General features: G+C 43.9%; 4 protein-coding genes across 5 annotated transcripts in view; 2 read left to right on the forward strand and 2 right to left on the reverse strand.

Annotated features, from left to right (window-relative positions):
- The window catches only part of psme4a (proteasome activator subunit 4a), a 40,678-nt gene extending 32,973 nt beyond the window's left edge, over positions 1 to 7,705 (forward strand). The window contains exons 40-47 of one of the 2 annotated variants that reach the window (XM_018725024.2): positions 630 to 838; positions 1,062 to 1,147; positions 1,322 to 1,450; positions 1,802 to 1,957; positions 5,132 to 5,297; positions 5,697 to 5,830; positions 6,164 to 6,303; positions 6,702 to 7,705. In XM_018725024.2, coding sequence (XP_018580540.1) covers positions 630 to 838; positions 1,062 to 1,147; positions 1,322 to 1,450; positions 1,802 to 1,957; positions 5,132 to 5,297; positions 5,697 to 5,830; positions 6,164 to 6,298 — 1,015 coding nt within the window. In that variant the 3' untranslated portion in view covers positions 6,299 to 6,303; positions 6,702 to 7,705. The remainder of the gene's footprint in view (positions 1 to 629; positions 839 to 1,061; positions 1,148 to 1,321; positions 1,451 to 1,801; positions 1,958 to 5,131; positions 5,298 to 5,696; positions 5,831 to 6,163; positions 6,304 to 6,701) is intronic. The other variant, XM_018725025.2, reaches the window with a different exon arrangement.
- Positions 7,706 to 10,440: 2,735 nt separating this feature from the next.
- Positions 10,441 to 12,845, forward strand: gpr75 (G protein-coupled receptor 75). Its single transcript, XM_029254374.1, has one exon. It carries the CDS (start codon positions 10,730 to 10,732, stop codon positions 12,377 to 12,379), a length of 1,650 nt encoding a protein of 549 aa, XP_029110207.1. The 5' UTR covers positions 10,441 to 10,729; the 3' UTR covers positions 12,380 to 12,845.
- A 460-nt stretch (positions 12,846 to 13,305) lies between these two features.
- Positions 13,306 to 19,960, reverse strand: erlec1 (endoplasmic reticulum lectin 1). The gene is made up of 14 exons (XM_018766031.2): positions 19,703 to 19,960; positions 18,389 to 18,493; positions 18,105 to 18,185; positions 17,674 to 17,751; positions 17,004 to 17,058; positions 16,845 to 16,888; positions 16,495 to 16,718; positions 16,237 to 16,375; positions 15,840 to 16,001; positions 15,513 to 15,572; positions 15,180 to 15,304; positions 14,482 to 14,559; positions 14,287 to 14,362; positions 13,306 to 14,204 (listed from the first exon to the last, which is right to left on the reverse strand). Exons 1-14 carry the CDS (start codon positions 19,844 to 19,846, stop codon positions 14,133 to 14,135), a joined length of 1,443 nt encoding a protein of 480 aa, XP_018621547.1. The 5' UTR covers positions 19,847 to 19,960; the 3' UTR covers positions 13,306 to 14,132.
- A 608-nt stretch (positions 19,961 to 20,568) lies between these two features.
- Positions 20,569 to 23,430, reverse strand: chac2 (ChaC, cation transport regulator homolog 2 (E. coli)). The gene is made up of 3 exons (XM_018766165.2): positions 23,137 to 23,430; positions 22,582 to 22,617; positions 20,569 to 21,856 (listed from the first exon to the last, which is right to left on the reverse strand). The coding sequence occupies exons 1-3, from the start codon at positions 23,269 to 23,271 to the stop codon at positions 21,458 to 21,460; spliced, it is 570 nt and encodes a 189-aa protein (XP_018621681.1). The 5' UTR covers positions 23,272 to 23,430; the 3' UTR covers positions 20,569 to 21,457.
- Positions 23,431 to 27,789: the final 4,359 nt, after the last annotated feature.

Consider the following 27,789-nt stretch of genomic DNA (forward strand, 5'->3'; position numbering starts at 1 on the left):
CAGTTAATAATTCCTAACTTCATAACAACAAAACTTGAAAAAATACAAAAATTCATAGATAAAAGTCTAAAAATGTTTTTTAGTTGAAGCAGCTAGTAGGTAGTAATGGTTAGAACTGCTTCCTTTGGACTCAAAGGTGGTAGGTCCAAATCCAACCTCCAGCTGTAGTACCCTTGAAGGTACTTACCCTAAATTGCTTGAGTAAGATTTAACCAGTTCTATAAATGGGTAAATAATTGTAAGTAGCTTAACATTGTAAGTTGCTTTGGAGAAAAGCGTCAGCTAAGTAAATGTATGTAAAAGTTATCGAGCTGATGTTGAAGTCCTCGCAAGATCAGTTTTTTAGGGTTTGCTCCTGTTGTGGGGAATATTCTCTACAGAGTCCCCACAAGGTTAGGAGAATTCATACAAACATAAATCTGCACATTTACACTCTTGCTTCTTTTGAGATTATTAGTGTCTTTCATTACCAGAAACTTAAATTTTCATTGCAGCATTGGCTATTGTGTAATTGCATATCAGTCAGTGGTTGTGGTGCTGAAAGGAAATGGTAAAGTGAATTCTGCTTATGTTTACCTTCCTCTTCTTTCATTGTGTCCCTGCTCCTCCTCTTCCACCACCATCCCTAGTGTGCTGACTTATATCTTCATGATTGATGTCAACCTGCCTCACACACGGCCCACAGCATCGCCACGTATTGCCGAATTCACTGAGCGTGTTCTGGCCCGCCTGAAGCCCCTGATGGAGGGGGAGGAGGAGATCCAGAACCACGTGGTGGAGGACAATGGGGTCGGAGAGCAAGATGAGCGCACTCAGGCCATCAAGCTGCTGAAGACCGGTGAGGGTTGTAGGGAGAGAAAGAGAAATGAAGGGCGTGGGCCGTTGAACTACTAATGAGCAGTATATCAAGTGTGTGGAAAAAGGTTGAGATCTGATACAATCAAGCCTGATCAGCAGTGTCTCGTGCAGGATTTTTTGTTGTCACAATTATCTTTTGTATTGTAGTGCTGAAATGGCTCATGGATTTTGAATGTGTGTGTCTGTCTGTACGTGTGTTGCAGTACTCAAGTGGCTCATGGCCAGCGCAGGACGTTCTTTCTCTACTGCTGTACCAGAGCAACTAAAGCTCTTGCCTCTGCTCTTCAAGGTGAGAATTGCTTTGTCTGCCTCTTGCTGAAATTGTGCTTTGCTGGTATGAATGTTAGATTTAATTGCTAAATTAATTAATTAAAATTTCTTGTGTTCATGGATTTCTGTTGAAGACTGCATAAATGCTTCTTTTTTTTTTTTTTTTTTTTTTTTTGTGTGCATTTGGCATCAGATCGCCCCAGTGGAGAATGACGATAGCTACGATGAGCTAAAGAGAGATGCCAAGACCTGTCTCTCTCTGATGTCCCAGGGCCTCCTCTATCCAGAGCAGATCCCCCAGGTCCTACAGATGCTTCAGGAGGTTAGGCAGTGTTCTACCACAATTCTTTGCAATGAGGTGCTTTCCTAAGATACAGAAAGGATAGCTCTTAGAATGGTTGCATTAAATCTCTGTTTATTCCTTAAAAATGTCCATTTTGTAAATCCCCCCCCCCCCGGCTATAGCATTTTTAGCAACAACTCTCATTTATATTTTTTGTATTTATGATCAAAAGTGACTTGAGCAGGGCATGGTCAGGGTTCTACCTGTTGATTTCTGAACGAACTGGACCTTGCTGGTGCTTCATTAGTGTTCAGTGCACTGTTACTCATGGATCTCCAAGCTATGGAGCAGTTCATCCAGCTTGACTGCAGAGGGTGCTCTGTGTTGCAGATTGCAGGCAGCAGCTCCTGGCATGCGCGCTACACTGTGCTCACGTACCTGCAGATCATGGTGTTCTACAACCTCTTTACCTTCCTGAGTGATGAGCAAGCGGTCCAGGACGTGCAGGCGCTGGTCATCAGGCTACTGGAGGACGAGCAGCTGGAGGTACACTGTGAATCAACATGAGCACATGTTACGTGTGCAAACACAGACTCTTATTCCTGAACATACATGGATTTTACAGAAGGCCCCCCAAAATAGACCTGCCTGCTGAAATTCAGCAATGCTCCATTTGACATTGTTTCCACCCCATGTGTGTGTAGGATGGATTTTAAAAGGGAAGGAAGGTGTGTGTGTGTGTGTGTGTGTGTGTGTGTGTGTTTTATCTTTTTGAATGAGAGTGAATCAGAGTTCCGATAGGTACTCATCTATGGTGAAAGATAGTTACTCTGAAACACAGCCAACCATTTTTTGGGATCGATAGTAGGGGAGAGGGGGGGGGGGGGGAAATGTGAGTGCTGTTTTTGTGAGATGCTCTGGTAATCCTTTCTAAAATTTGCAAGCTGCTCTGTGGCAGAAGCAAAGTAAATTGCACTGGTGTGTGAAAATTACATTGTGTGCTGTGTGGTGAGAACACGAGATGGAGTGCCTTTGTGTAAAGGTTGTCGGTGTGCATAAAACCCTTTATTTGATAGTCACCAGAACTGTTTGTAATGTCATAGGAAGGTGTGTGTAGTAATCTGTAAGGTTTTCTTATCGAGATTGAGGGAAAGGAGACATCAAAGTGTGTGTGCGTGCACGTGTGTATGCACATGCTCATTCTTTCGTATAGCCTCCTTTTCAGTGATTGAGCAACTATCCCATCCTGCCACATGCCTTCTTTCTCTGCTGATCTTGCTGTTGCTAAGGCAACCATGAGCTGCAGTGCTATTCTGTTGCCTTGGTTACTTCGAGTTGGATGTTGAAGTAGAGGGGGAGGGGAGATGCTGGGTATTCAGGCGGTCTCGTCAATTGTTATTTCTGCGTAGCCAGAGCACTGTTAATTTCCATGGCTGAAGCTGCTCGTTTTGTCAGTTCCACTTGACATTCTTCCAGTCCTGTAGGTGAGTGAAGCCATCTCTCCCTGCTTCTAGTCCTCTTTATAGTGGGTGTGTCTCAGTAAGGTAGCAAATTCATTTACATTTGTTTACTTAGCAGATGCTTTTCTCCAAAGTGACTTCCAACGAACTCTGTGTAGTGTTATGAGCCCACACACCTTATTCACCGCAGTGACTTACACTGCTAGATACACTACTTACACTGGGTCACTCATCCATACATCAGTGAAAGATACTCTTGCTGTCATTCACACACTGTACTATAAATTCACTTTAGGAAACTGCAAAGATCCAGCTCCCTTTAGACAGAGCTGAGGTTACACTCAAGTTTATAACTGTCAGGCATCAGGAAGGCCAGGAATCAGTTGCAGTAGAGTGCAGGTTAATATCTCAGTTACTTTTGTTCATCATAAAATCAATAAGCAAACATTTTTAAAATAAAAATTAAGTTCAGACAAATTTGGAAGATGACATGAATGGGTGGGAGGTAGCACAAGAGAAGAGATGTCCAGTGGTCCAGGGGCCAGCTTCACACCAGTATGGAATGTTGTCATTAGTGTTTAATATACAGGGTCTAGTGTTCAAACGGTTTATGGCTAATAGTGGTCTGCAGCAGGTCAGGCAATGGAGATCTTGAGGGCTTGCTTGTCCCAACTTTACAATGCTGGCATGTCCCAGGGAGTTGAAACAGAGAAGGGACAGGTCCTTCTTAGCAACACCAACATGTGCCAGTATCTTCAGGAATGCTAAAGAAGCATACTGGGTCTTCAGCCTAGAGTAACAGCGTTAATGAAAGGTGACCATACTTGTCTGATTTTTCCTTGCAAGTTGGAGATTGTCTCTGTTCATAGTTCCAAACTATTTCAAACATGCAGTGTATATGCACCGGTACTGACACTTGATAACATGTTGGCCCATTTCTGTTGTGTTGCACTGAAAGAAGAAACATGCATAGAAGTACCTAGATATTTTTTTTTTTTCCCCCTCCTGAAAAAGCTACAACAATATGAGATGGGTGTTACTGGAATATGGGAGGAAAAATGAGACTGATGTATCAGTGTGTTTATATTTGACGGAGACAAAGGGATTGTGAAGCGAAGGAGTTCTACTTTGTAATCGGTTGTGTGTTTGCAGAATCACTTCTGGTAGAAATTGAGCTCTTCTGTGGAACATTGTGTTCACTGACAGTTTTTTACTCAAAGGTCTTTTTTTCATATGTATTACATAAAGCAATCCTCCATTCCCGTTCTTCTCGCGACATGCATGAAATCCTCCTCATATTCACATTTCAAATGGTGTATAGCAGCGAGTGGAGGGTGCCGATGGGCATTCCCTTCTAAAGCCCCCAGGGCATCTGTGTTGGCATTCCCCGCTTTTTTCAAAGCCCCCAAGGTGGCCACGCATCAATAATGCAAGTAGATACCCCAGGCTTCAGTGACCTGTTCCTTTTGGTCTAGATCAAGCTGTTGCTAAGTCACAGCATGTGCACAATTACCACAATTTATTGTTATTAATGATAAAAATGAATAAAATGCTTTGAATAATGGCGGTATAAGGACAGTGTTGGTCACAGTGATGTTTATAGTGTTTCTTTGGATAGAGAAAATTATAGTCCCCATCCAATGATCTTTTTTTTTTTTTTTTTTCTTTCCCGTTCAAGTCGCTTCAGTTAGAAAACTTTATTTGAATGTTAGATGCAGTTCAGCACTGAATGTGCATAGATGCTTTGTTTTTAAAAGTGAGAAAAAAATTAATGGAAAACAGCCTGTAAGCAGTGATAATAAAATGAAATATAGTTTTCAAAAGAAAGCGAGTACAGACTGTTCCTGAATATAAATCTTCAATCCATGTTTGTAAGGTAAAGAAAAGTCTTGGTACTTTCAGGTATCTGACGGAAGGAATTGGTATAGAGAATGTTCTTGCTTTCACATCCTTTACGCCACACTGTTTTACTTGCAAGGTGATTACTCATATATTAGACACTTGTGCTGCCCTTGTTGCTCTTTTGCTGATGCTTTCATGAGGCATACAGACCATACAATGTGATAAAGTGGGGTACATTTCATGGAGCACTGTCAGTAGTACAGCTGGTTCTACTAGGTGCTCCTATCATTCATGGGACTCAAACCAGCTACTTTTAAGGTATGAGTGCCCTCATTCTGATCGCTGTGCCTTCTGCTATCCATACTGTGGAAGCCAAAACTATAGTGAACCTATTCTGAACCATCATTTTCTTTGCCAGGTACGCGAGATGGCAGCTACCACCCTCAGTGGCTTCCTGCAGTGCAACTTCCTGTCAATGGATGCCCCCATGCAGGCTCACTTTGAGGCTCTGTGTAAAACACGGCTGCCCAAGAGGGGGAAGAGGAGGGATCTCGGCTCTGCGGTGGACACCATCCCTTCAGCAGGTTGGAGTCCCATTTCCTCTCACATGTCTGTCCCAGGGGTCTTGAAGGGCTGAGATCAGCAGCTCTTCTTACTCCACCAAGAACTCAAGAAGAGTCATGCGCTCAAACAATACAGTAGATGTCTCAAGGTGGTTTGCTGCCCTTCCTAGCTGAAACACAGCATTGCTAAGTTCTGTAGTTCTGGCCCATTGATACCACCACAAATATTTCTCACTTATCTGCCTGCTCTCTTGTAAAAAGCCCATGTTTTCTTGTACTGCTGAATAGGGATATGTTCTATGAAGTGTCCAGATACACAAGCAACCTTTAGCTTCTGTATCACTTTTTCTTCAGGTGTTTCCATTCTGTTTCTCTCTCTCTCTCTCTCTCGTGTGTGTATCTGTGTCTGTGTGCATTTAGACCTGGTCCGCCGACATGCTGGGGTCCTAGGCCTTAGCGCTTGCATCCTCTCCAGCCCCTATGACGTTCCTACCTGGATGCCACAGCTGCTGATGGACCTGAGCGCCCATCTCAATGACACTCAGCCCATCGAGGTGGGTCAGGAAGAAGGATGCTACCTTCCACAAGGGGATGTGGTCACATGCAGAACTGGCATCCATCTTAACCACATGTAGCCCATGTAGATGTGAAGGGGGATACTTGGCAGACATTACAAAAAGCCTGCTGAGGTTTAAGAACAAATTGTAATTCTCTCTTGGGTATGGCTATGAGTAAAAGTCTGCTTTTAGTGAATGATGTCATCCTAGTGGATTCTTCTTTTCCCTTAAATCACTGGTAGTTGGAAAAAACTGATTTCTTCCCCATTCATTTGGCCATATCTTGTCTCATTTTCCCTGTTGTGCCCTTTTCCTGGCGCGTCTTCGCAGATGACGGTGAAGAAGACCTTGTCCAACTTCCGCCGCACTCACCATGACAACTGGCAGGAGCACAAGCAGCAGTTCACTGATGATCAGCTGCTTGTGCTCACAGACCTGCTGGTCTCACCCTGTTACTATGCCTAGAGGAGGTACTGGCACTGTTTCACTCTTTCACCTCTTCTTTGTGCCACCATTTTTACCACATGCAAATATTGAAACCAATTTACAGTTTTGTTTATATGTATTTTTCTTTTTTTCCTGAAGCAGTTCTAATTCAGTATTTTGGTGGTATATGTGTACAGTATACTGTTTATTCTACAGGAAGGCCCCTTCTGGGCATTTAAACCAGCAAAATTTTCACAAGTATTTTTGAGTCTTTTAACTCAAATTATAATCACTTATGCTGGTTAGCTGGTTCATTGACAACATACAGCATAAGAATATGCAGCAAATAAGGCGTGAGATTTAAAAGTAGTGCTCACAATAAATACTGAAGTATAGCAAAGCATCTGTCCAAATTGAAGTGGCTCTTTCTATTTTCTCATAGGACAAAGCATGACCCTTCAGTAAGGACTGCTTTATTTGTCTGGAAGGAGAAATAATATGCACTCAGAAGATTTCTACATTCTTTCTCACAGTGTGTGGATCCTCCCTTGACAAAAGTCATACAAACTAAACCTGCACCTGAGTTGAGAAGAAATGTCAAATTACCCAGCCAGGAGGATTCAAAAGAAAAGAAGGAAAAAATCAAAATGTACACTTGTTTATGGCTTTAGCATGATTATAACTTTCTAATATACTTAATATTTAAGGTAAACAAAAGCAGGAATGAATTGCCTGCAATTTATTATTACTGTACAGGTTTTTTTTTTTTTTTTGCATGAGTGTATGCTGAGGAATGCCTGTGAACTCCCTTCTCATGACCCTGTGTACAAGCATTGAACTTTGAACGTTGATCCTCGTCCCCCAAGCAGACTCCATCATACAGAACTTGACCTTTACTGTGCCCTCAAAGTGAGGTGTTGTTCTCAGTGAACATCAGCATTAGTGCATCAGGTGGAACCTGGTAGCTGCTGCTGTGCAACAGACAGATCACATGCCATTGTAGCACTTTTTTTAATTTAAAAAAAAAAAAAAACACTTACACACACATTTACCTACACACAGTCACCTACACACATTTGTGCTTATTTTATATAGATATAAATTATACATAATGTACATATGTAATAATGTGTATATATTACATGTGTATATGCTATAAAGACACAGAAGTATCTATTTATTTTCTGAAGTGCTTTTTATTACTTAGTTTTACTGGTACAGATTTTGTTAGTGTGAGTAGGGCTCTTGTGTGCGTGCAGTGGGTTTGCCAGACTCTGTGCGTGTGTGTGTGTGTGTGTCAGCTGTGTTTCTCTTGGTGCAGTGTGGTAGATACTATGGCATAGGACTGAGGAACCCCTCCTTCACAGTCCCTCTCTACCTTTCACACATCTTCATTGTTGTCATTTTGATCTGTTTTACTTGGAGAGGAGACTTTTTTTTTTTTTTTCTTTTGAGACTTCAGACCAGTATGACTGAATACGGTTTAGTATCTCACTGAGTGTAATACTCTTAAGGAGCCACTATAGTGTAGTGCCAAAACTGCAGTGATTTTTAGATGTACTATTTGCTTATACTTAAAATGCCAATAAAACAAGCTGTTTATAACAAAGCCTAAAATTGTGTGCATGTTTCAGCTGTTGTGATTTGCTTCTAGTAAAAAGCAGTTTAACATGGCGTCCACATAGTTTGTATTGAACATTCAACAAACGTTTGCATATTTACAATCAGTCATTTTCTTTGTGCTGGGATATGGACTGAAATTGTTCAAACTTAAGTTTTTTTTTTTTTTTTTTTTTTTTTTGTGTTTGACATTTGTTAAGTATTCTGATAAATCCTGTATGAATTATGGCCGTTTGAGTTAAATGTGTGTAAATATACTGGAATGTTTCAACTGTTTGGCCTACATAGGCACAAGACACAAAAAATATTAAATTAACAGTTCGATAATACGTGTGCCTGTTACGTCATAGATATGGACTGTGACTTGAAGAATTTCAGTGCCTAGTGCTGGTTTTTTCCATTCCCTCCCAGTCAAGCTCCTTTTGAATACACACCAGAGCCAGTGACGGCGACTAAGAGAATGAAAGTGAGAGCAGCAAAATCCTCTCTACCTCCGTTCCCATGGTGATCGGCTGCTCTTCAGCCTCTCGCGTCAGTCCGCAGCTCATGACCTGAATCCCAAATACTTGGACGTTAGCCTTCTGTACGGCTCCCCGTCACCCTAGGGGTTCTCTGCATCCGGATCTTTCCTTGACCTCTTCCGGAAAGTGCCCTTCCTTGAAGGCTGGCTGCACAGTTTCATGCTTCGCGTTCATGCTTCCCCCCCCCCCCCCCCCCATGACTGTCAATCAGGCTTCGGCGCCACTTTCTTCGATTCCTCCCATACCAGCTGAAGAAGGGCGACCCATTTGTGATGCAATCATGCAATCACTCTAATGATGGTGACATTTTCCAGGGGAGACTCGGACATATCTTGCAGCCATCGACCGTTCCAGGTGTTTCGAGTTGCTGAGAATGAGTTTGGGTACAGCCCAGATGTCATCACAAACACCATCGATGTGTCCTTTCCCACTAAACACTTATTAGAAATTTTTAAGAGCAGATTCGTTACCACATTGTAACCTTAGCCTGTGTTGTGGGTGTATTTTACTGTAAAATACACTGGCAGCAGACGACCCCTCCACTGTCACCGTTTCCAGGGCAACGTACACTTCTTTAGCTTTGCGTGCAAAGTGTCCGGCGGGAGAGATGCTTGACCACTTGGTAGTAGGCAGACGAGCTGCGGGGGGGTGTGGGGGCTCTTGCCAGCAGCTGCGTTTCACAAAGACACAGGGGAAGGAGGGGGCTCCGTCTTCTCGGCCACTCCAACGATGCGTCCCTTTTCATTTCTGCTGAGGTTCAGGAGGCAAAGCCGTGAACCTCATGTGTCTGTCCACATTTACTCTTCCTGTTAGAACATCTCAGAGGGGATGGTGATTTAGCTGTTTATACAGCAGTGTGTTCTTACTGTATGGCTTCGAGGTAAGTGCCTGGGATTCGAACCAACAACCTCCAGAAGGCAAGGCGATAATCCTAAAGCCCTCTGCGTTGAAATGGTTCGGCTCGGTGGTTCGTGGTTCGGGCCACGCGCTGCGCTCAAGAACTGGCAAAACATGATCTTGTTTGCTGGCGTGTTGACCCATGAGACACTACCCCCCCCCCCGCGACCCCACCCCACACCACACATTCTGGATTTCCGCGTCCTTCCGCAAGCACGCGCTCCGCTCACGCGCCTTTCCCCTCGCGCGCTTCCAGCTCCGACTCGCCGGCTTCGAGATCGCGCGCATCCGTCGCCGCGCGTGCAGGCAGCGCTCGCGTGATCCACTGCGGGGAAGGCGGAGGCGCGAGACGGGCGGCGGAACGGAGGAGAGAGGTTCGGAGGAGAGGATGCGCTGCTGGACTCTCCGGGGTGACGGAGCTTTCTGAGAGCGTCATGGCGAGTACAGTACACTGTTACCATCACTGTTACCACGGTCATTTGCATAAAGCTCATTCTGATGATGCGTTACATAATAATAATAATAATAATAATAATAATCACGCATCAAGCAAGGCGGCTTTTTCCACCACTGTGTTTGAAATGCCATCATTTACTTATTTTCATGCTCTCATGATCACCATCACCATCATCGTCTTTACATCGCATTGCAATATATTTCTTTTACACGCAAGCAAAGCCATATACAATACATACATTTTCAGTTATTCCTGCATGCGCTTATACTCAGATCGATCGTGCTTCAAACTGTTCTTTTGTTTGTTTTCCTCTACGCAACAAGGCAACAGAGTAAGTGAACAAACCAGGTCATGCCTGGTTACGTAATCAAATGTATCGGATGCGATCTCGTTTTATTAGCGCGTGTCTGTGTCACCGTTGCTGCTCTAAACGACCCCCCCGAGCGCCGCGTTACAATTTCTTCATTTGTGCTTTTAGAGCAACAGTTGAATTGCGTAACGGTGCCGGTTCAAGAAATCCGTGTCCGGCTGATGAAGAATTGGAGTTTCTAGGAAATGATGGTCACCGATGGAGGGATTTCTGAAGGGTCTTGCCTCCTCACAATCTGCCCATACAAATATATATATATCTATATATTATATATATTAACACCTGGAATAGTTCACTTCTGGAAATTATACGCATATTTTCAAATTATGGAGAGGCCAACAAATCTGCTTTCGAAAGAAGCGTAAATATTTTCTTCTGCACAAGCGGCCTTCCTTAATGAGATCTTGGGAAATGTTTGCTGATGTCACCAACAGGGAGTAAAATGTCTGTTGTCTCTGCTTTGTATTCCAGAGGTTCCCATCTGGAGCTGCACACGGCCTGCTGATGAGTTTAAAGGAGCAGCACAAACTTTTGTGACCTTGGATCGCTTGGAGGCGTTCATGGAAGCCGTAGAATTGCCGTGACGCCCGAGAAGCTCGTCCCGTATGATGAACACCACCAAGCTACCCTCTGAGCTGCCCGGTGCCATGCACCTGGAGTCGTACAACGGGAGCCTGGGTGTGCCGCCGTCCCCGAAGTGGGCGTTCATCCACACGGCCACCCTGGTGTCCTGTTCCCTCATTCTCATCCTCATCTTCTGCCTGGGCTCCTACGGCAACCTCGTCGTGTTCCTCTCCTTCTTCGACCCGGCCTTCCGCAAGTTCCGCACCAACTTTGACTTCATGATCCTCAACCTGTCCTTCTGTGACCTCTTCATCTGTTGCGTGACGACGCCCATGTTTGCGCTCGTGCTCTTCCTGGACGCCGGAGGCACCAGTGGCAGTCCCGGTGTCTCCAAGGAGTTCTGCTTCACTTTCCACCTAACCAGCTCGGGCTTCGTCATCATGTCGCTCAAGACGGTGGCGGTCATTGCGCTGCACCGGCTCCGCATGGTCCTTGGCCAGCAGCCGAACCGTACGGCCTCGCTGCCGTGCACCTTGGCCTTGACCGCGCTCCTGTGGGCCGCCAGCTTCACCTTGGCTACGTTGCTCACTCTGCATGCCCACCCATGGGGCTCCAGGCCCTGTCTACCCCGCTTCGGCCTGGCCGGTGGTGACGGTAAGGTCACCCTCTGCCTCTACTTGGCCGATTTTGCCTTCTGCGTGGCCGTGGTATCGCTATCCTACGTGATGATTGCTCGGGCACTGCGCAGGAACGCGCAGGTGCGGAAGTGTCCGGTGATCACCGTGGATGCCACTCGCCCGCCGCCGCTCATCACCACGGGCTTCGAGGGCATGCAGTGTACTGTCCCGGTGGCCATGCCGGCCCTGTACCGCAACCAGGCATACAACAAGCTGCAGCACGTGCAGACTCATCCCTACACGCGCAGCAGCGGCCCGGCGCATGCCCAACCTGGTGGCTCCGGCACCACCTGCTGCCAGCTGGCCTCCTCTGTCAACCTAGCCACGGCTAAGGACTCGCGCGCCGTGGCCACCTGTGTGGTGATTGTATTCTCTCTGCTTCTCTGCTGCCTCCCCATGGCCATCTCTCTGGCGCGGGATGTACTGGTGCCCAGCAGCGGTTTTGGCCTCTACCAGTTCCAGCTGTGCGGCTTTGCCCTCGTCTTCCTCAAGTCGGGCATCAACCCGTTCGTCTACTCGCGCAACAGCGCCGGTCTGCGCCGCCGTGGCCTCTGGTGCCTCCAGTGCGTGGCGCTGGGGTTGCCGTGTCATGGACGCAAGACCCGCCTGCGCGCCGTCGGCAAGGGTAGCCTGGAGGCAAACCGCAACAAGTCCTCGCACCACGAGACCAACTCGGCCTACGTGCTGTCGCCTAAGCCACAGCGCCGCTTGGTAGACCAGGCCTGTGGGCCGAGCCACACCCGTGACAGCGGCCCCAGCCCTCGGGCCACCGTAGCCCGTCAGACACGGCCGCCGAGCAGCTCCACGCCCATCAACACCCGAATCGAGCCGTACTACAGCATCTACAACAGCAGCCCCTCCGAGGAGCCCAGCTCTCCCAACAGCCTGCTGCCCACCAACTCTGCCTTTGGCTTTGCCAAGTCCTACGTGGCCATGCACTATCACACCCACCAGGAGGCGCTGCAGGACTTTGAGAGTACTTCTGTGCGCCAGATCCCTATGCCCTCTGTGTGAAGGCCCGGTCAGCCACCTCCAGCTGTGGATGGGGCACTGGGGCACCAGGGCTCCAACTGTAGAAGAGTTTTCACAGAGGTCATGTGATCATCTGGCTCTAAGCGGATGGGAACTTTCGAGCAGGAATGTGGCTGCATTAACAACTGCGTGTGGGTTTGTCAGTGTTAGAGGACCAAGGGACAGGAACAGAAGCTGGACTGGAATCTTCTAGATTGGAAAGTGTTTGCTTTGTTTTTTGCACAAGTTTTCTGACAGAGGTAGGAAGCAAGACAAGTTGTTTTTCTTCAAGTGTATTTTATCCTGATGTAATAAAGCCTTGAGGCTGAGAAGTAGAAGAGGAAAAGGGCACTCGAGTGCAAAATCAAATTCCTTCCAGCGAAAGAGAAGCAACAATAAGCAAATGTGGGAGAAAAAGAAAAAAAAAAAAATCCCAAAGTGTTACTGGTGCATTGTTAATATGCAGAAGGGCAGAACTCTATTTTTACATTGATACTGCATTTTTCATATTGTGATATTAAGATACTATATTGTGTTTTTCCCTCATAAAAGATATTGTATTTGTGGAAGTCTCATACATTTTTCTATCGAGGTATTAAACATATGGCAACTGCAGTTTTTTCTTCTTTACTAATTTTATCATTTTTGTTTTTCTACACGTTAAGGGGTTCAGAACATTCTCAGCCGTAGTTATGCGGGACCGATCTCCATACTTTTTTGGCATTCAAGTGTTACATCACATATATGGATGATGTAACATGTAACTTCACTACATACTAAATATTTAGATATTTTTTCTACAATGTTTTGGCATTAATAAAGTTGCCTTTCATAAATAATAGTGCAGGTTTGGCTGCTAGGCAAATGTTTGCTGCCCCCTGGTGGATAAAGAGGGATTTTAAATCACTGAGAAATTCCAACTTACCAGGACATTTGTACAAATTTTATTAGTGCAGCAGAAATACCACAGAACATCTGTGGGTCACAGATTACCAGCAAACAAACCAAGTTTGTTCAGCCTCATCAGTAAAAACAAATACAACTAAACTGCCACCAGTTATCTCCCCTCCTCATATTTCACTTCCATCTTAAATTCATGGATATGTCAATTTCACACAGTTCTACAGCATCAAACAAAGGTATAGTTATTTACTCTGTTAATTTAGCAATTAACTGCTCCGAATTATTCTCTTCTGAAGCTAGGGGGGAAAAATGCCAAAGCCCAAACACGCACCTAAGCAGTCCAGCTTATTAAAATAAATACAGAAATGTTTAAAAAAAATACAAAATGGCAAACAATTATTGATGGTTTCATTGACACTAAGCTTCCGTTGCTTAGTGAGTTTTCTGTCTGAATGACATCAGTCCAGAGTGGTCACAGAATCCAAGGAATCATCCATATTTGGCTTTGTAAAATGACAGGACTAATTTGTTTTTTCCTTAGCAGTTCAGGCAAAAGCAGCACTTTGCCTTCAGTGTTCACCTCTCAAGGTGGGACTAAGAAGTATTTTTCCTGCGCTCTTTTTGTCCAACAGTTGAATTCAGTACACAAAGTAGTGGTGGTGTCAAAGAGAGGCCTTAAGACACTGAGTGGGGAGACCTGGATTGTGTGGCAAGCAGGGTGGACATGGAAGAGCCCACTGACTCCATTCTTCTCCCCATAGAAGTGCACGAGAGGAGAGACGCCCGCTCGTTTGAGCGCAGCCAGACTCCTTTTCCCCTCTTGATCGCCATACCCTCCTTTTCCTCCTTCTGCTTAGCTGGGAACAGATAGCAGGCCATTATCATCAGCAGTGTCCAGAACCTTGCAGATGACTGGGGACTCCACCTGAGGGAGGGGAAAAAGGTTAAAATAGACTCCTTTCACCTAAATACTTACTATGCAGATAATGCAGCCACATGTTGCTCACCCCCAGGATGTACTGGCAGGTCTGTGGCTCCAGCATATAAACAGTGACAGCATGCGGAGAATCAGACTCTTTGCACCTATGAAAGGAAATGAAAGTGGGAAAACAGTGAGAAAGTTTATATGAGTATTACATAAGAAAGATGTTTTTTGAATGCATGAAGCTTGACTGTCAGATCAGCTGTAACGGGAGACTCACTTGAGCTTGACGATGACCTGTCTCGGTTTGCCGGTCAGGTCGCATACATCCCCCTGGCCGTAGAAATGGGACACCAACCTATATGATGACATGGAAAGGGTCAAAGGTCAAAGATAAGAACACCTACTATCATTTTTCCAAGTGATGACATTTAGCACAACCAGAACAACTTTCTCAGTAAACAAGTCCTCAAGGATATCCTCCACAAGGTGTGGCTCTAACAAGCAGCAAGCAAACACTGAGAAAGTCATGTGATAAACTCTAGAAAATGGGAGAGAGAACTGTGTAACCTAACTACTCACTCTGACCTGAAATATATTTTCTAAGATATAGGCAACAGGTGGTATACTGGTTAACGACAGACTTGCTCAAGGGATAAACCAGACTCAAGTTTGAGATCGCTGCTTTAGGACTCTCATGCAAATGACCAAGCTTATGTACAGATTTACATTTATTCATTTAGCTGACACTTTTCTCCAAAGTGACTTACAATGTTAAGGATTTATTTACCCATTTATACATCTGGGTAATTTCTACTGGAGCAATTTAGGGCAAGTTCCTCGCTCAAGGGTACGACAGCTAGAGGTGAGGATTGAACCTGCGACCTTTGGACTCAAAGGCAGTAGCTCTAACCACTACGTTGCCAGCTGGTGAAAGGATTAAGTACAAAGTTAACTGCTCAGTGGGAGGAGACATACTTGACTTTCTGCACTCCATCATCCTTAAGCGCAAAGGACCGAGCCACATTCTTCTGCGCCCACTCTAGATGGGCTTCGGAGTTCCAGGTGCCAACAACCACGATGTTCTTCCCATGCTCTTTGTCCTGGGTGCAGAGTGAGCATCAGCCACCTCATTTTACAGAACCAACATTCAACTTCAGCATTTGTGACATTCTACCCTTAACCACTTCCTTTAAATACACATTAGGAATTCAAACTTGCCACCAGCTATTTACTGCTGTACGCAACTTAAAACTGCTCACTGAAGGCCTTGACGATAAAATAAAAAGAAGAATGGAAAGGATTCCGTACCTCGTGGTACTGATGGACATGCTTCCCGTAACAGAACTCGTACTTCCACCAGCCCACTCCCTGGAACAAGAAATGGAAAGTGTTGAGATTTCTGAACTCCCAGCGAGACCCACTTCCACTTGACGTCAAGAAATTAAAACCCATTTCTTCTCACAGAACCAAATGGGGATCCACTTTGCTGCAGTGTCCCCGTCTTGACACCACAACATTGCTGCATCTATCCCACAGGTTCTTCTGTTATACAAACACACACAACTTCAAAACGGCAAGAAATGGTTCACCTGCGTCAGTGGACATTTAACGCAAACGTGGAGGAACTCTGCTCACCCCGTGCAGGCAGTATGAGCCGCTGAGGAACTCCTTGATCAGCTGCTCATCCGTCAGGCGGGAGATATGGGTCGTTCCCACAGCAATCTGGGATTGGCCACCTACTGTCAAGGGTTTGTGAGTGGTGGACAGCACCTCCTCTCTTATGGGAGACATTTCCTCCTACAGGACATCAAGAACAAATAGCCAAAGGTGAACGGGAAGGGGGAAGCGGGGAGAGGAGGAGACGTCTTTTCAAAGAGTAAATTTCCTTCCTGCCTTTCCTTGCCGGTGTGTGACAGCTACTTAAACGTCATCTCAACTCCATCCATTTGCTTCCTCGGTGATTCCAGTCACCCAGTGCACGGTACCCTTGCCTCCCTTCTCAGCTTCCTTCCATGGCCGCGTTCCCTCTCACCTCCCGCTCCGGCGGTGCACTGAAAGGTGGTTTCACCAGCTCCTCCTGCTCTTTCTCCAACTGGGTGAGGCGCTGCGGCTGAAACGGCGAGCCACCCAGAGCCTGGCAGAAGATGTTGTTCACTGGGGAAGTCTTGAACCTGAAGGAGAAGAGAAGGGAATTAAGAGTTTGCTATTGTGTTTAACCTCCCAGCTCTCGCACGCCCAAGAAAACCGAAGCACAGTAACGCCACCAGAAAGCCCGGTGGGCACCCTGCACCTGTATTTGGGATGGCTGCAGAGCAGCGGTGTCAGCACCACCACCTCGTACTCGCACGTGGTCACCTCAGCGATGGACAGGATCTCGTGCTTGGCCTCGGGGTGGCACACGTACAGGACAGAGGTGGAACGCGGCTTGTTATGCTTGAGAACGCAGGGTGTCCCATTGCCCATCTCCACTGGGTAGTATGGTGTCAGCTGGCCCTCCACATTTTTGGTAGGCACCTTGACAAGGCGGAGAACGAGCGAGAGAGAGAGAGAGAGAGAAAAATCTTATAAAGGAACAGACTGCAATGTGTGCTGCCTTTAATGGTACTGCTCTGTCGGTACTGGGCCGTTCAGCACACCAACCTGCTCATTTTCTGTGCTCTCAGAGTCACTTTCCATTTCAGCTTCTGCAGGACAGGAAATCACACTGAGAAACAATGCCTTCTGCTCCATCACAGCCCAAAAAATTAGTCTGATAAGGGTTTGCATTGCCTGAGGATCCTGAGAGCCCACGATGCTCACCTGATTCAGTCTTTGTGACAAAACTTCCAAGGTAGTACTCCTGGATGTTTATCTTCTGCCATGATAAAAACATAGTGTCTGGATATTGGGCAATAAACAGATACAGCAGTCATATTGTTCATTTCACTGTACTTTTTGTACTTTCTGAAACTTCCATTGCAGCATCTTTTGAAACATTAGGGGTTTTTCAAAATCCTACCCTTTTTGGGAAACATTTACATTTATCTGACACGTCTCCAAAGTGACTTACAATATAAAGGTTACAATTATTAGTTATTTGCTCATTTATACAGCTAGGTAATTTTACTGCTGCAATTTAGGGTAAGTACCTACAACCGGGGTTGGGGATCAAACCTGTGACCTTTGCATCCAAAGGCAGCAACTTTAACCGCTATATTACCAGCTGGATAAACATTCTATATCCTTCACATTGAGATCATCCATGAAAAACAGATATACAAATATAAAATCATGTTTTAAATTTAACAAAACAGTCAGCTATGCAGCCATCATTTATACACTATGTTTGAAAACCAAGTAAAACTGAAGACATGACTTCCAAGCGCGTTTATAACACGTCTACAAATGTTGTGCCTTTCAGAATTTTAAAGCTCTCTGTAGAATGCACCCATCTATAAATTCTGAAAAGGAAAACCCTGTCCATGCTTACCTGACCCGTCTCTTTCTCTTCATGGTACTGTCTCACATGCTTCCCGTGACATACCTCGTATGTCCAGTAAGACTCGATCTGAAAGGCGACCACTTGAATAAGGTCCCTGGTCACTTACTCCATATCGACAAACTGCATTCCTCATGAAATGAGGTTTTTTCCAATCTTTTAAAGATCATAAGTGAGGAATTCCTTTACACTTGTGAAATGAACTTTTTCTTCTAAGTTTTAGGGCCCATCAAAGGTCAACACGTGCGCCTGACTATCCAGCTCCTGGATCCTTGTACTTACGAGCTTCAAATTTCAAGCTCACGGCAAACTTTCATTTAAGAGCCACGCTGAAGTACCGTGTTGGGGGGGGGGGGGGGGGGGGTGGAATACTTTCGTAAGCAGAAGACACGTGGCAGTGGAAGTGAAAGAAAGCATCTCACCCTGTAGGAGCAGCTGCTCTGTTTGAAAAGCGGCTCCAGCAGAGCACGTGGGCTCGGCCCACCATACTCCTTCTCTTCACTCTGATCAGGAAGGCAAAGACGACTGGATGTCATGCAGCCACGTAAGAATGGACAGCTGACCACCGCGATCTCCCTCTAAACCAAGTACGCTCATTTGCACATTTTCACATCCTTTTCGGTAGCGTCTTTCTACACCGACGATATTCCATTCAAGCGCCTACAATGAAGGGAACAGAGGCGTAACAGCTCGAGGCCGGCCGTACCTCGTCTCCGTCGGAGAAGGAAGGCAGCAGACACTTGTACTGCTCCTTGTCCGTGGTGGTCATGATGACAAAGTCATCCTCTTTGTAAAGCGCCCCCGATGCTGGCTGTGGAAGAGCAGCGTGGCTGTTAGCACGAGTCTGATTAAAGGAGGAGCTCACAGAACGGATTACGCATGTATGTAAACATGGCGAGGGCTGCAGGAAGCGTTGTGTTTAGGGCTGCTCCCTTGTAATCGGAACACGCTGGGTTTATAGCATTCGCATTTATTCGTTCAGCTGATATTTTCTCCGAAGCAACTCACAACACCAATATTATTCACCCATTTATAGAGCTGGGTAATTTTTTCACTGAAGCAAATTAGAGTAAATACTTTCAGAACCAAAGGGAACAGCTCTAAACACTATGCTACCAGCTGCTGTAAAACATTACTCTTATTTAAGGTACTTATAGTGATTTGATACAGTATAATGGACCATCTAACAATGTAAACCTTGGACACTGCTGTCAATTAAGTAAACGTTACTGACAGTGACAAAAATGACAAAAAAACTGGCAATTACAATTAAATCACATGCAAAGATATTTAATGAAATAATGCATGATAAAAAGCAAATAGTAACCGATTCACTATTATTATAAGCGCTTCAGGAAACATGACAGATGTGGGGACGGCTGGTACCCTACTACTAGTTAGAACTGCTGCCTTCTGATAAAAGGTTGCAGGTTCGAATCTCACCTCCAGCTGTCGTACCCTTGAGCGAGGTACTTACCCTAAATTACTCCAGTAAAATTACCCAGCTGTATAAAAAATTGTAAATAGATTAACATTGTGAGTCACTGGAGGAAAAGCATCAGCTGAATGAATGCATGATGTAAATGTAATGGAGAAATAATGATACAATGTGGCCATAACCTCAGTTCAAGTGCCTCCTGAGGAAGGAAAATTAAACTGTTCTGGACAACAGCATTATTTTAAATGAATGAACATCAATAAACAACTATGGCAAGGAGGAAAACCTCATTTTTAGTAGTTAAGGGGTCTGCTGGAAGACAAGGAATAAATGCAAGTCAGTAACTTAGTGTTGAAATTACACTACAGAAAAATACCCATCACCTCCGACACACACACTTGACACTAGATCGATGAAAACACCGCAGACACGTGATCTACGCTTGTCAAACAGAACCGCATAAAAAAGCAGTATATTATATATACATAATAATATACATCATGACACGTGCAGCTACATATGGTTTAAATTATCATGCACCCGGCCGTTACGATACGAGACAGACGCTGATTCGCTGCGCACCAGTGAGAAATGGGCTCCCGGCCACTTGATTTTGAACGGGATCTCATCGCTGAAGGGCGACGATGATCCCGCTTTGACCGTCGTGCCGCCGCCGCACAGCTCCGCAAGCGCCCAGAACACGAGCAGCGCCACGTCCGCCAACATCGCCCTCGTCTCCGCCAAGGCCAGCGATCAGGAGGAAGCCAGCCTGCTTTCGGAGGCGTTGCGACTCGCGGACCAGCTGTCTACCGTTCATTAGCCATTGTGTCAACCGGAAGAGGCTGCTGCGACTGCCACGTCCACTTCCGGTACACCCAGGTGTCACGTTGCACAACATCCGGCGTAGCTACCGGCCTCCGTAGTACCTGAGCGTTTCGTCTTCCGTCAAAAAGAAAAAAAAAAAAAAAAAAAATCCCTTCAGGACACGTTCAGAACGTCGCCTCCCTTCACACAGTAGTTCATTGTACAAACAGAATACATGTTTTGTCATTTAATTTTTAGTGTAATTCATCATGTAAGTTCAATCGTCATGTTTTATTGCACGTGACCATTTGCCTGTTTTCTTATAAAATTTTCGCTTGACTAAATTATAAATTTTGAATTTAAGTTTGTCACGTCCTGACGTGACGCCGGTGAATATCGAGAGTAAAATAATATTAATATAAGAGATGGGTTCGAATAGTTTGCGGTTTCATATGTTTCTGTTTCAATTGGTTTTTAAGTCAACTGGTCAGAAACGCATTATTAAAAAGTAACACCGGTTGTTCCTATAGTTCCAGCCAAGCAATGGCTGCCAGGTTACAGGTACAGGTTCGCCTCAGAAAAATAACCCTCTAAAAAGCCACAATTCCAAAGACATGTATTTGAGTAAATCGTTTATTCAGTTGGCCAGTGGAAGACAACATAATGAGCACTGTTCATATCTTCCAGGACTTCAGTGGACGGCTTTCAGTCCCACCTGTATTGGATAGTATTTATAATATTCCACGGTAGGTCAACATTCATGAGAAGAATACACAAAGAGAATACATACATTATTTTGTACTCGCTCCCATGGGATGTAACGAGAGGCCCTACAGAAGTGGTGTCATACCGTAGTTATAAACTAACACTACAGCCATAGGGTTACTAACTCAAATCTTAGGGTAGAAGCACTTTTTACATTTCTTAAAGGTAGTTAAAATAACTGGTTGTAAATGTGTTTCTGTGGGACAGGACAGATGTAGCCGTATACCTTGAAATGACTTCAAGTGTCTGGTAAGTATAGCACTGAAACATCTCCCCAGCACACTGTGGCCACATTGTCTGTACCCGGCCCACAGTAGGACGATTTGAGAAACACAAAAATGTCAAAAACAGGTCTTAAAATAGATTATACATTAAAGTCTGAATGTCATGTTCTTGTGTTACATGTAACAGAATTAATTAAATTTGCCATAAATGTACAATTCTTCTGACTCCCTGCTGAAGTTTTACTGATTCATCCTCTTATAACTTAAATCCCTGTAATCATTTTTATGCTCCTATGCTACCATTATTTTTTAATGAGTTGTCTGAACTCAGGTGTAAATATAATTGAAGCACCAAGTTCAGATAGTTGTAATAAATTATTCTCAAGTAAAAGAAAAATTACAAGTGACTATACATAAATAATTTAATGTCACCCTGTTCATTTTTATATTACAGTCCATCCCTGAGATATAACTGCCACCTGTCACTAGTAATTCTTCCTGATCTGAGCACCAGTAAAGTGTGAAACACAATGGACAGCGTTTTTCATTCATTTTGCCTATTGGATATAGCTCCATCTCTTTGTTTCTGTAGCAGTGCCTTGACAAGTCGCTCCAGAGAGAAGAGGTGTTCATCTGAGTCTTCGGGCAGTAGTTCACGGATAGCGTTGGCAAGCTCAAACAGGTATTCTGTGTTCCGGCCGCTGGGGCCTACTGAACAAAGTATCTGCTGGGCGATGGATTCCAGGGGTGCGGGGCCCAGGTAGTTGGGATCGTCACATGACCCGATGTAGATTAATGTCTCATGGGGCTCTCTGTGAGGCTCCTTGTCGTAAAAGGTGACACCGATGACTCTGTAGCCCCCTTTCTCTCTGTAGTCCAGGTAGTGCTTAACCTCCAGTTCCTTTCCTGTGGGCAGTTTGTAGGCAACACCCCACACACAACCCTGTAGATTGGGGTGAAACCAAACAGTTATTAAACCATTGCTTTTGAATGGAAGCAGGAATTTTGAGGAATGTTTGTCATAGGAACATGTGTGTGTTGTTTCAAGTTTGATTTCTTCAGTTTTTTTTAATCTATTAACAGCTGATAATATTTGTGTTATGTAAAAGTTTGTATTGTCCCTTATTTATTAGGCAATGGCATTCCACACTAAGATTTTGCTGTATAATTAATCCATTTATCCATATGTTATCAGTAATCACTGGTTGTAGTGTTCCAGAACCATGAGGTTTGAGGGAAGGTACATCATGGACAGGGCACCAGTCTGTCACAGGGCAATCACAGACACACTCACATGGGGCAATTTAAAGTCAACAGTTAACGTGAAACATGTTTATTTGGACTGTGACGGGAAACCCATGCAAACACGAGGAGAATATGCAGGCTCCACATGGACTGAACCAGATTCCAACCCATGTCTAAATTCAGAGCCCAAAAACTGTCACCCATTGTTCCATCATTTTAAATCAATCTAAAACTAATATATAATACATGTTTTATAAATTAACCTAAAACCTATATATCTACATATATAATACATAGTTGGTGTCTATATACGTTATATCAAACAGACTTTGAATACAATGTAAATCTATGACTTGTAAAGTACTAAAATATGGACATTTAGTGTCATGAATCAAGTGTTACCACTTTTAAATCCCTTTTTACCTCAGGATCTTCAACAAGGGTGACCACTCTCCCTGGCTGAAAAAGAGGGGGGAGGGATGGGAGATATTACTTATTTTGTTATACTTAAGACAGAGATAAATGACATTACAGTTACATTTTTTTTTTCTATGGATCAGAATGAATCACCAGCCCGCAAGTATCTGGTTCCACACACACTCCAACTCGACAGATAAAAATTTCTCTCTATTCATCATTTCCGATAAAAATCTTTATTCAAGTAAAATGACATTATACTACGCAAGTTTTAAAATATAGAAGTGTAGACAGTTTTTGAAAGAAACACGAGAACCACGACGTGAAGGTGAATGTTGTTGCTGGATTGCCAGCTGATAACCAGCATCGCATCAGTGAAATGGTTGGCAAGGGAGCTCATACCATTTTGTTTTCTGTATTTGTCAACGTTTCCAACTTGCGTTTCATACTGAGTCACACCGTTTGTAACCGATTTAACGCTGGGCCGTAGTACTGGACGCAGTTTTACACTGCTCCATAGCGTCGCCAGCCGGCTCACGACGATACACACGGTTACGGTACCTTGCCCGGCACTCCACGGTGATCGGTGCTCCCCTGCCAGAACCTGCGGCTGAATCCCCGGATGTAGCCGAAGCGCTTCTCTTCGAACGGGAAGTCAACTTTCCAGATCAAAGAGCCGTATCCGAAAACCCACATCTCGTCAAAACTGTAACTCCGTTGTTCCTTTCCTCCTCCGACGAGTTAACTATAAGTTAAAACGGAAAACCATTAAACACTGAAAGGATTTCGGCATATTTACTTCAGCCTCTCAATCTCATTAACTGTGAACTGTCGTAACTTGCCCGCTACCTCGGATGTAAGGATGAGCGGAGAGCCGAAAGCGCGCAAAGGACTCTGGGATTTCAATGCTGAAGAAGCGCTTTAAATGTTATAAATGGACTTTTTAAGCTTTTGACATTCAACGCGATATACGTAGAAGCTCAATTTCTTCAATAGTGGCTTGGTATTTACATTTAAGCTTTTGTTAAACGTATGTTGAAACAACCAGTGTATTACTTTACTGTACTGAAAACTACAACGTCCAGCGATACGTATAATACTATCTTTGACTGGCAGTTGAAGCAGCCAATGATCTGAAAGTGTGAAGAGTAACCAGGCAACCAGGTGTAGCCTGGAAATACATCTCCTATGTTGAGGTGAAGTAAGACATAACCTTTTGCAGTAGTAGATGATAGCTTTATATTGTTTTGGATTTCTACAAGGCTTTTGATATTGTTAAGCACCCCTTTATTTTTTTGCTGTTTACAGAGTTCAGGAGTTACTTCTGTAGCGCAATGAAAAACCCTCTATGCAATAGCTCTGTGAAGTTAAGTCATGGCACCTCCCGAAAATTCTCTTTCAAAAGAGGTATTAGGCAGGGTTGCCCAGTTTCTGCATATCTCTTCCTCTTTGTTGCTCAAGTTTTTTGTCACTTTATTAAATTAAGTAGTCTGGAAGGTATTTCCTTTGCGGGAAGAAGTATTATTATAACTCAGTTGGCGGATGATACAACTTTCTCGAAGATGTTTCGCAGGTACAGCCTGCTCTTGAGGTAATTTAAGTGTTTTCTAAGCCTTCAGATTTGTGCATTAACTTTAAAAAATGTGAGCTGCTTGCTTTAAGGGATTGTCCTGTAACATCAATTAGTGGCATCCCTGTTTTATAGAAAATTAATTATTCAGCAATTCAGATAACTAAGGATTCACTGGACAGAATTACTCTAAACAATCCTGTGATTGATAAGACAAATAAGTTTAATCTTTGGTTACAAAGGGACCTGTCTTTAAAATGGTGGGTCTTTCTGCCCAAAGCAGAGGGTATTTCCAGGCTCATATGTAGCCTCTTCAGTACATTTAGACAGCAAAACTGCTAAAACAATAGACCAGATGTTCTTCAATTTTCTATGAAAAAACCGAGTACACTATATTCGGAAGTCTGTTGCTGGTAACTCATATAAGAATGCTGGGCTTGATTTCTTGGACTTTACTATCTTGAATTTGACTCTTAAATGGATGAAGCGATTTCTGAGAAATTATGCCTACATCTGGAATTTCATTCTGGAATTTATTTTTGACCAAATCGGTGGTCTCTCGTTCCTTCTGATGTGCAATTACTAAATAGAGAAGTTACCGGTTAAGTTGTCAGCCTTTCACAAACAGGTTGTGTTGGCATGGACATTAATTTACAAGCGCAATTTTTTTCCACATCGGTATTATATTTGGAACAATGGTGAAGTCCTGTATAAGGGTAAGAGTATCTTTTTAAGGAGCTGTTTTTTCAGAAATATCCTTCTGGTGGGCCAGCTGATGACTTCACAAGGAGTTCTTATGAGTTACACTGAATTTGTGTCATATTTTGGGTGTCATGTCACAAAGGAAGAGTTTGGCCTGGTAATGAAGGTTTTTCCTAAAGGTTCTGTGACTCTGCTTAAGGAGGTCTCTTACCCTGCTCTTATTTCTATAGTGAATCTGGTCGATACCCCTTGTGCAAGGTTCTTTCTTTCACGGTCTTTCAGAACTAATAACAGAACTGTTTGTTCTTTGTTTCAGAATGAGGTTGCCACCTTACCTTATGTTACTGTTTATTGGAATAGCTTTGTTAATAATGTCCCATGGGAGAAAGTTTGCCTGCTGACTCACAAATACTTCTTAACAAACAAGGTTAACGAAATCTTTTTTCAAGTTATAAACAAATTCTACCCTGTAAAGCATTTTCTCCAAAGATTAAAGGATGGGATAGATGTAAATTGTTCTTTTTGTAACTTGCACCCAGAGATGATGCCTCACCTCTTTTGGCACTGATGTTATACCAGAAAGCTATGGAGAGATGTCTCTAAATTTATTATTGATAAACTGTGTAAGGATTTGGGTATCACATGAACTGTGACTAAATTACCATTAGTGGGTAGGCTCCGGTTCCCCGCGACCCCGTATGGGACAAGCGGTTCAGAAAATGTGTGTGTGTGTGTGTGTGTGTGTGTGTGTGTGTGTGTGTGTGTGTGTGTGTGTGTAGGAATGTATTTTCTCTGATGGATGAGCATTCAATTCGGTGTGTACCCTGTCTTATGCTTCCAGGATAGGTTCCAGTCCACAGCAGTCCTGCAATGGATGGATGGACAGTTATACATGCATCCCATCCAGACTGCCACGATCCTCACTTGGATGAGCCGTTGTTGTAAGTGCATATAACTGGGCGCACATTAATGTGTAATAATAATTTGCTCAATTTCTGCTAACAGCAACAAAGTCCCATGATATAAAAATACATTTGCAGATGCACTGAATGAGCAAGTGAGAATCAGTAATGACCAGAACTAAATTTATTACTGTCATCTTCTAACTAGCAGAGCAGTTTGTTTCCTTGCCTCTTTTGCTTACATTAAACAGATGTTGTGGCATTGTTGGGGTGCCAAGTTGAATGCTCGATGAGGTTAATTCTCCTCTGGTAGAGTAAAGAAAATGCAGTGCTAGAAGAATGCTTCTCTTTGAATCTTTGACAGAAATAACTGATTATGTACTGTTTTTTTAAATAGCTTTTGCATGTAAATGATACTGCGAGCAGGATTTCAGTAACGACTCCAGATTTTTCTTCTGCTTTGGTGGGTTCAGTTTTGAAGTGGGAAAAAAAGAGCACAGCAGGCATGTTTTTGCAGACAGCCTGTGGACACATACTGATCCTGTCTCTGTGTGAAAGGGGCGTTGCTGTGTCACGCTCAGTTCTCTTGGACTTTTCGCACACCTCAGAGCCAAAGAAGAATATTTTTAAATAACCTGTGGGATACCCATGTTCCCTAGGTGCCTTTCAAGACTGGTTGTATTGCGATTTGTACATTTTGCTGTTCAATTCGTTTGGCAATTGACATGTTCACTATCTCTCTATGGGAAATCACAGTGGTTGGTAAACTGATAAGTGCTCTAGGAGGGTTAGTTAATTTTCCAGGTTTTAGAGTTTTAACACAGATATGTCTTATGTCATGCCATCATCTCACTTAGTTCAGTTATGGTTGCACTGCTATATCTTCAAGTTATTTTATGCAGTCGTCCGAAAGGTGGGTTATTCTTTCGATTAAGGCTTTCATGAATAGTCTGCAATGAGTAAATTGGACTGGACTGATTTATATTAATTGCCTTGTGCCTCCCTTTTATCACCTCTTAAATGACTGTAAAGTTATTTTTGGTTAGCCAGTAATTTCCCCTAGTTACATTTGATGAAATAGTTTTTTTTTTTTCCCTCCCTGCTTCATGCTACATGAATGGATTCATTATTATCTTACTAAAGCTATTTTCTGTTTATGTTTTTTTGGATACACCTATACATGTATCACAGTCAGGGATGAGAATGCGAGTATTCCTCTCAAAATTAATTGGCAGATCATGTAGTTAAGTGTTACGTAAAACTTGATAAGATATCAATGGATTATGATTTGTAAATATGTATTAATTTTTGTTTGACTAACGATAGTATGACTTGATAAGGAATATAGCTGGTAATATGCCAGGTCTCATTTTAGAAGAGAGAATTTCCAGAAGGAAACAGATGTGGACCCCTTTTTTTTGGAGTGACAGGAGACGCGATTGTATTTCTAAGGGGGTTGGGGATTCTGTAGCAAGCAGAACAAACACGGTTACAGTTGCTGCTTAGAAAGCCATGGCTAGTCAAGCATTGAGACTTTCAGTTTCGACACTCAAGAAGACTCAGGGTTGGCTTGTGCACAAACCAACACGCAATGAAAAATAAACGCCTACCCAGCGAGGCTGGAGAGCACAGCTGGACAGCTGCAGCACCAGGTGTGTGTGCACATGTATACAGTATTCTGGCTGCACCCTGTTTACCGATGGTGAGCGTTAGAGGTGCAGATTGATAAACTCAGCTGTGCTCTTTTGAATCCTCCGGGGTGAAACTGCAGTAGGCAGCATCTTTACCTTGGTAACTGTGGCCCTTAAGCTGCATGGCATAATCGGCTGTTGGCAGCCTTGTCACAGCCTCTTTACCCCACAAGATTTGTGATGGCCGTGTGCAGCAGAGAGCAAGAGGTATATGGGGGTCTGTTAGAAGGCTGAGCTCCTGCTGGGCCGACTTAACCCTGTTCACTTGGTCCGTTACGGAGGCGTTTGCCGTGAAGAGATGCTGTCGGGTCCTAAGGGCACATCTCATCCACCCTGCCCAGCAGCTCCG

This window comes from Scleropages formosus, chromosome 8 (assembly GCF_900964775.1).
Source record: "Scleropages formosus chromosome 8, fSclFor1.1, whole genome shotgun sequence".
NCBI classification, from domain to species: Eukaryota; Metazoa; Chordata; class Actinopteri; order Osteoglossiformes; family Osteoglossidae; genus Scleropages; species Scleropages formosus.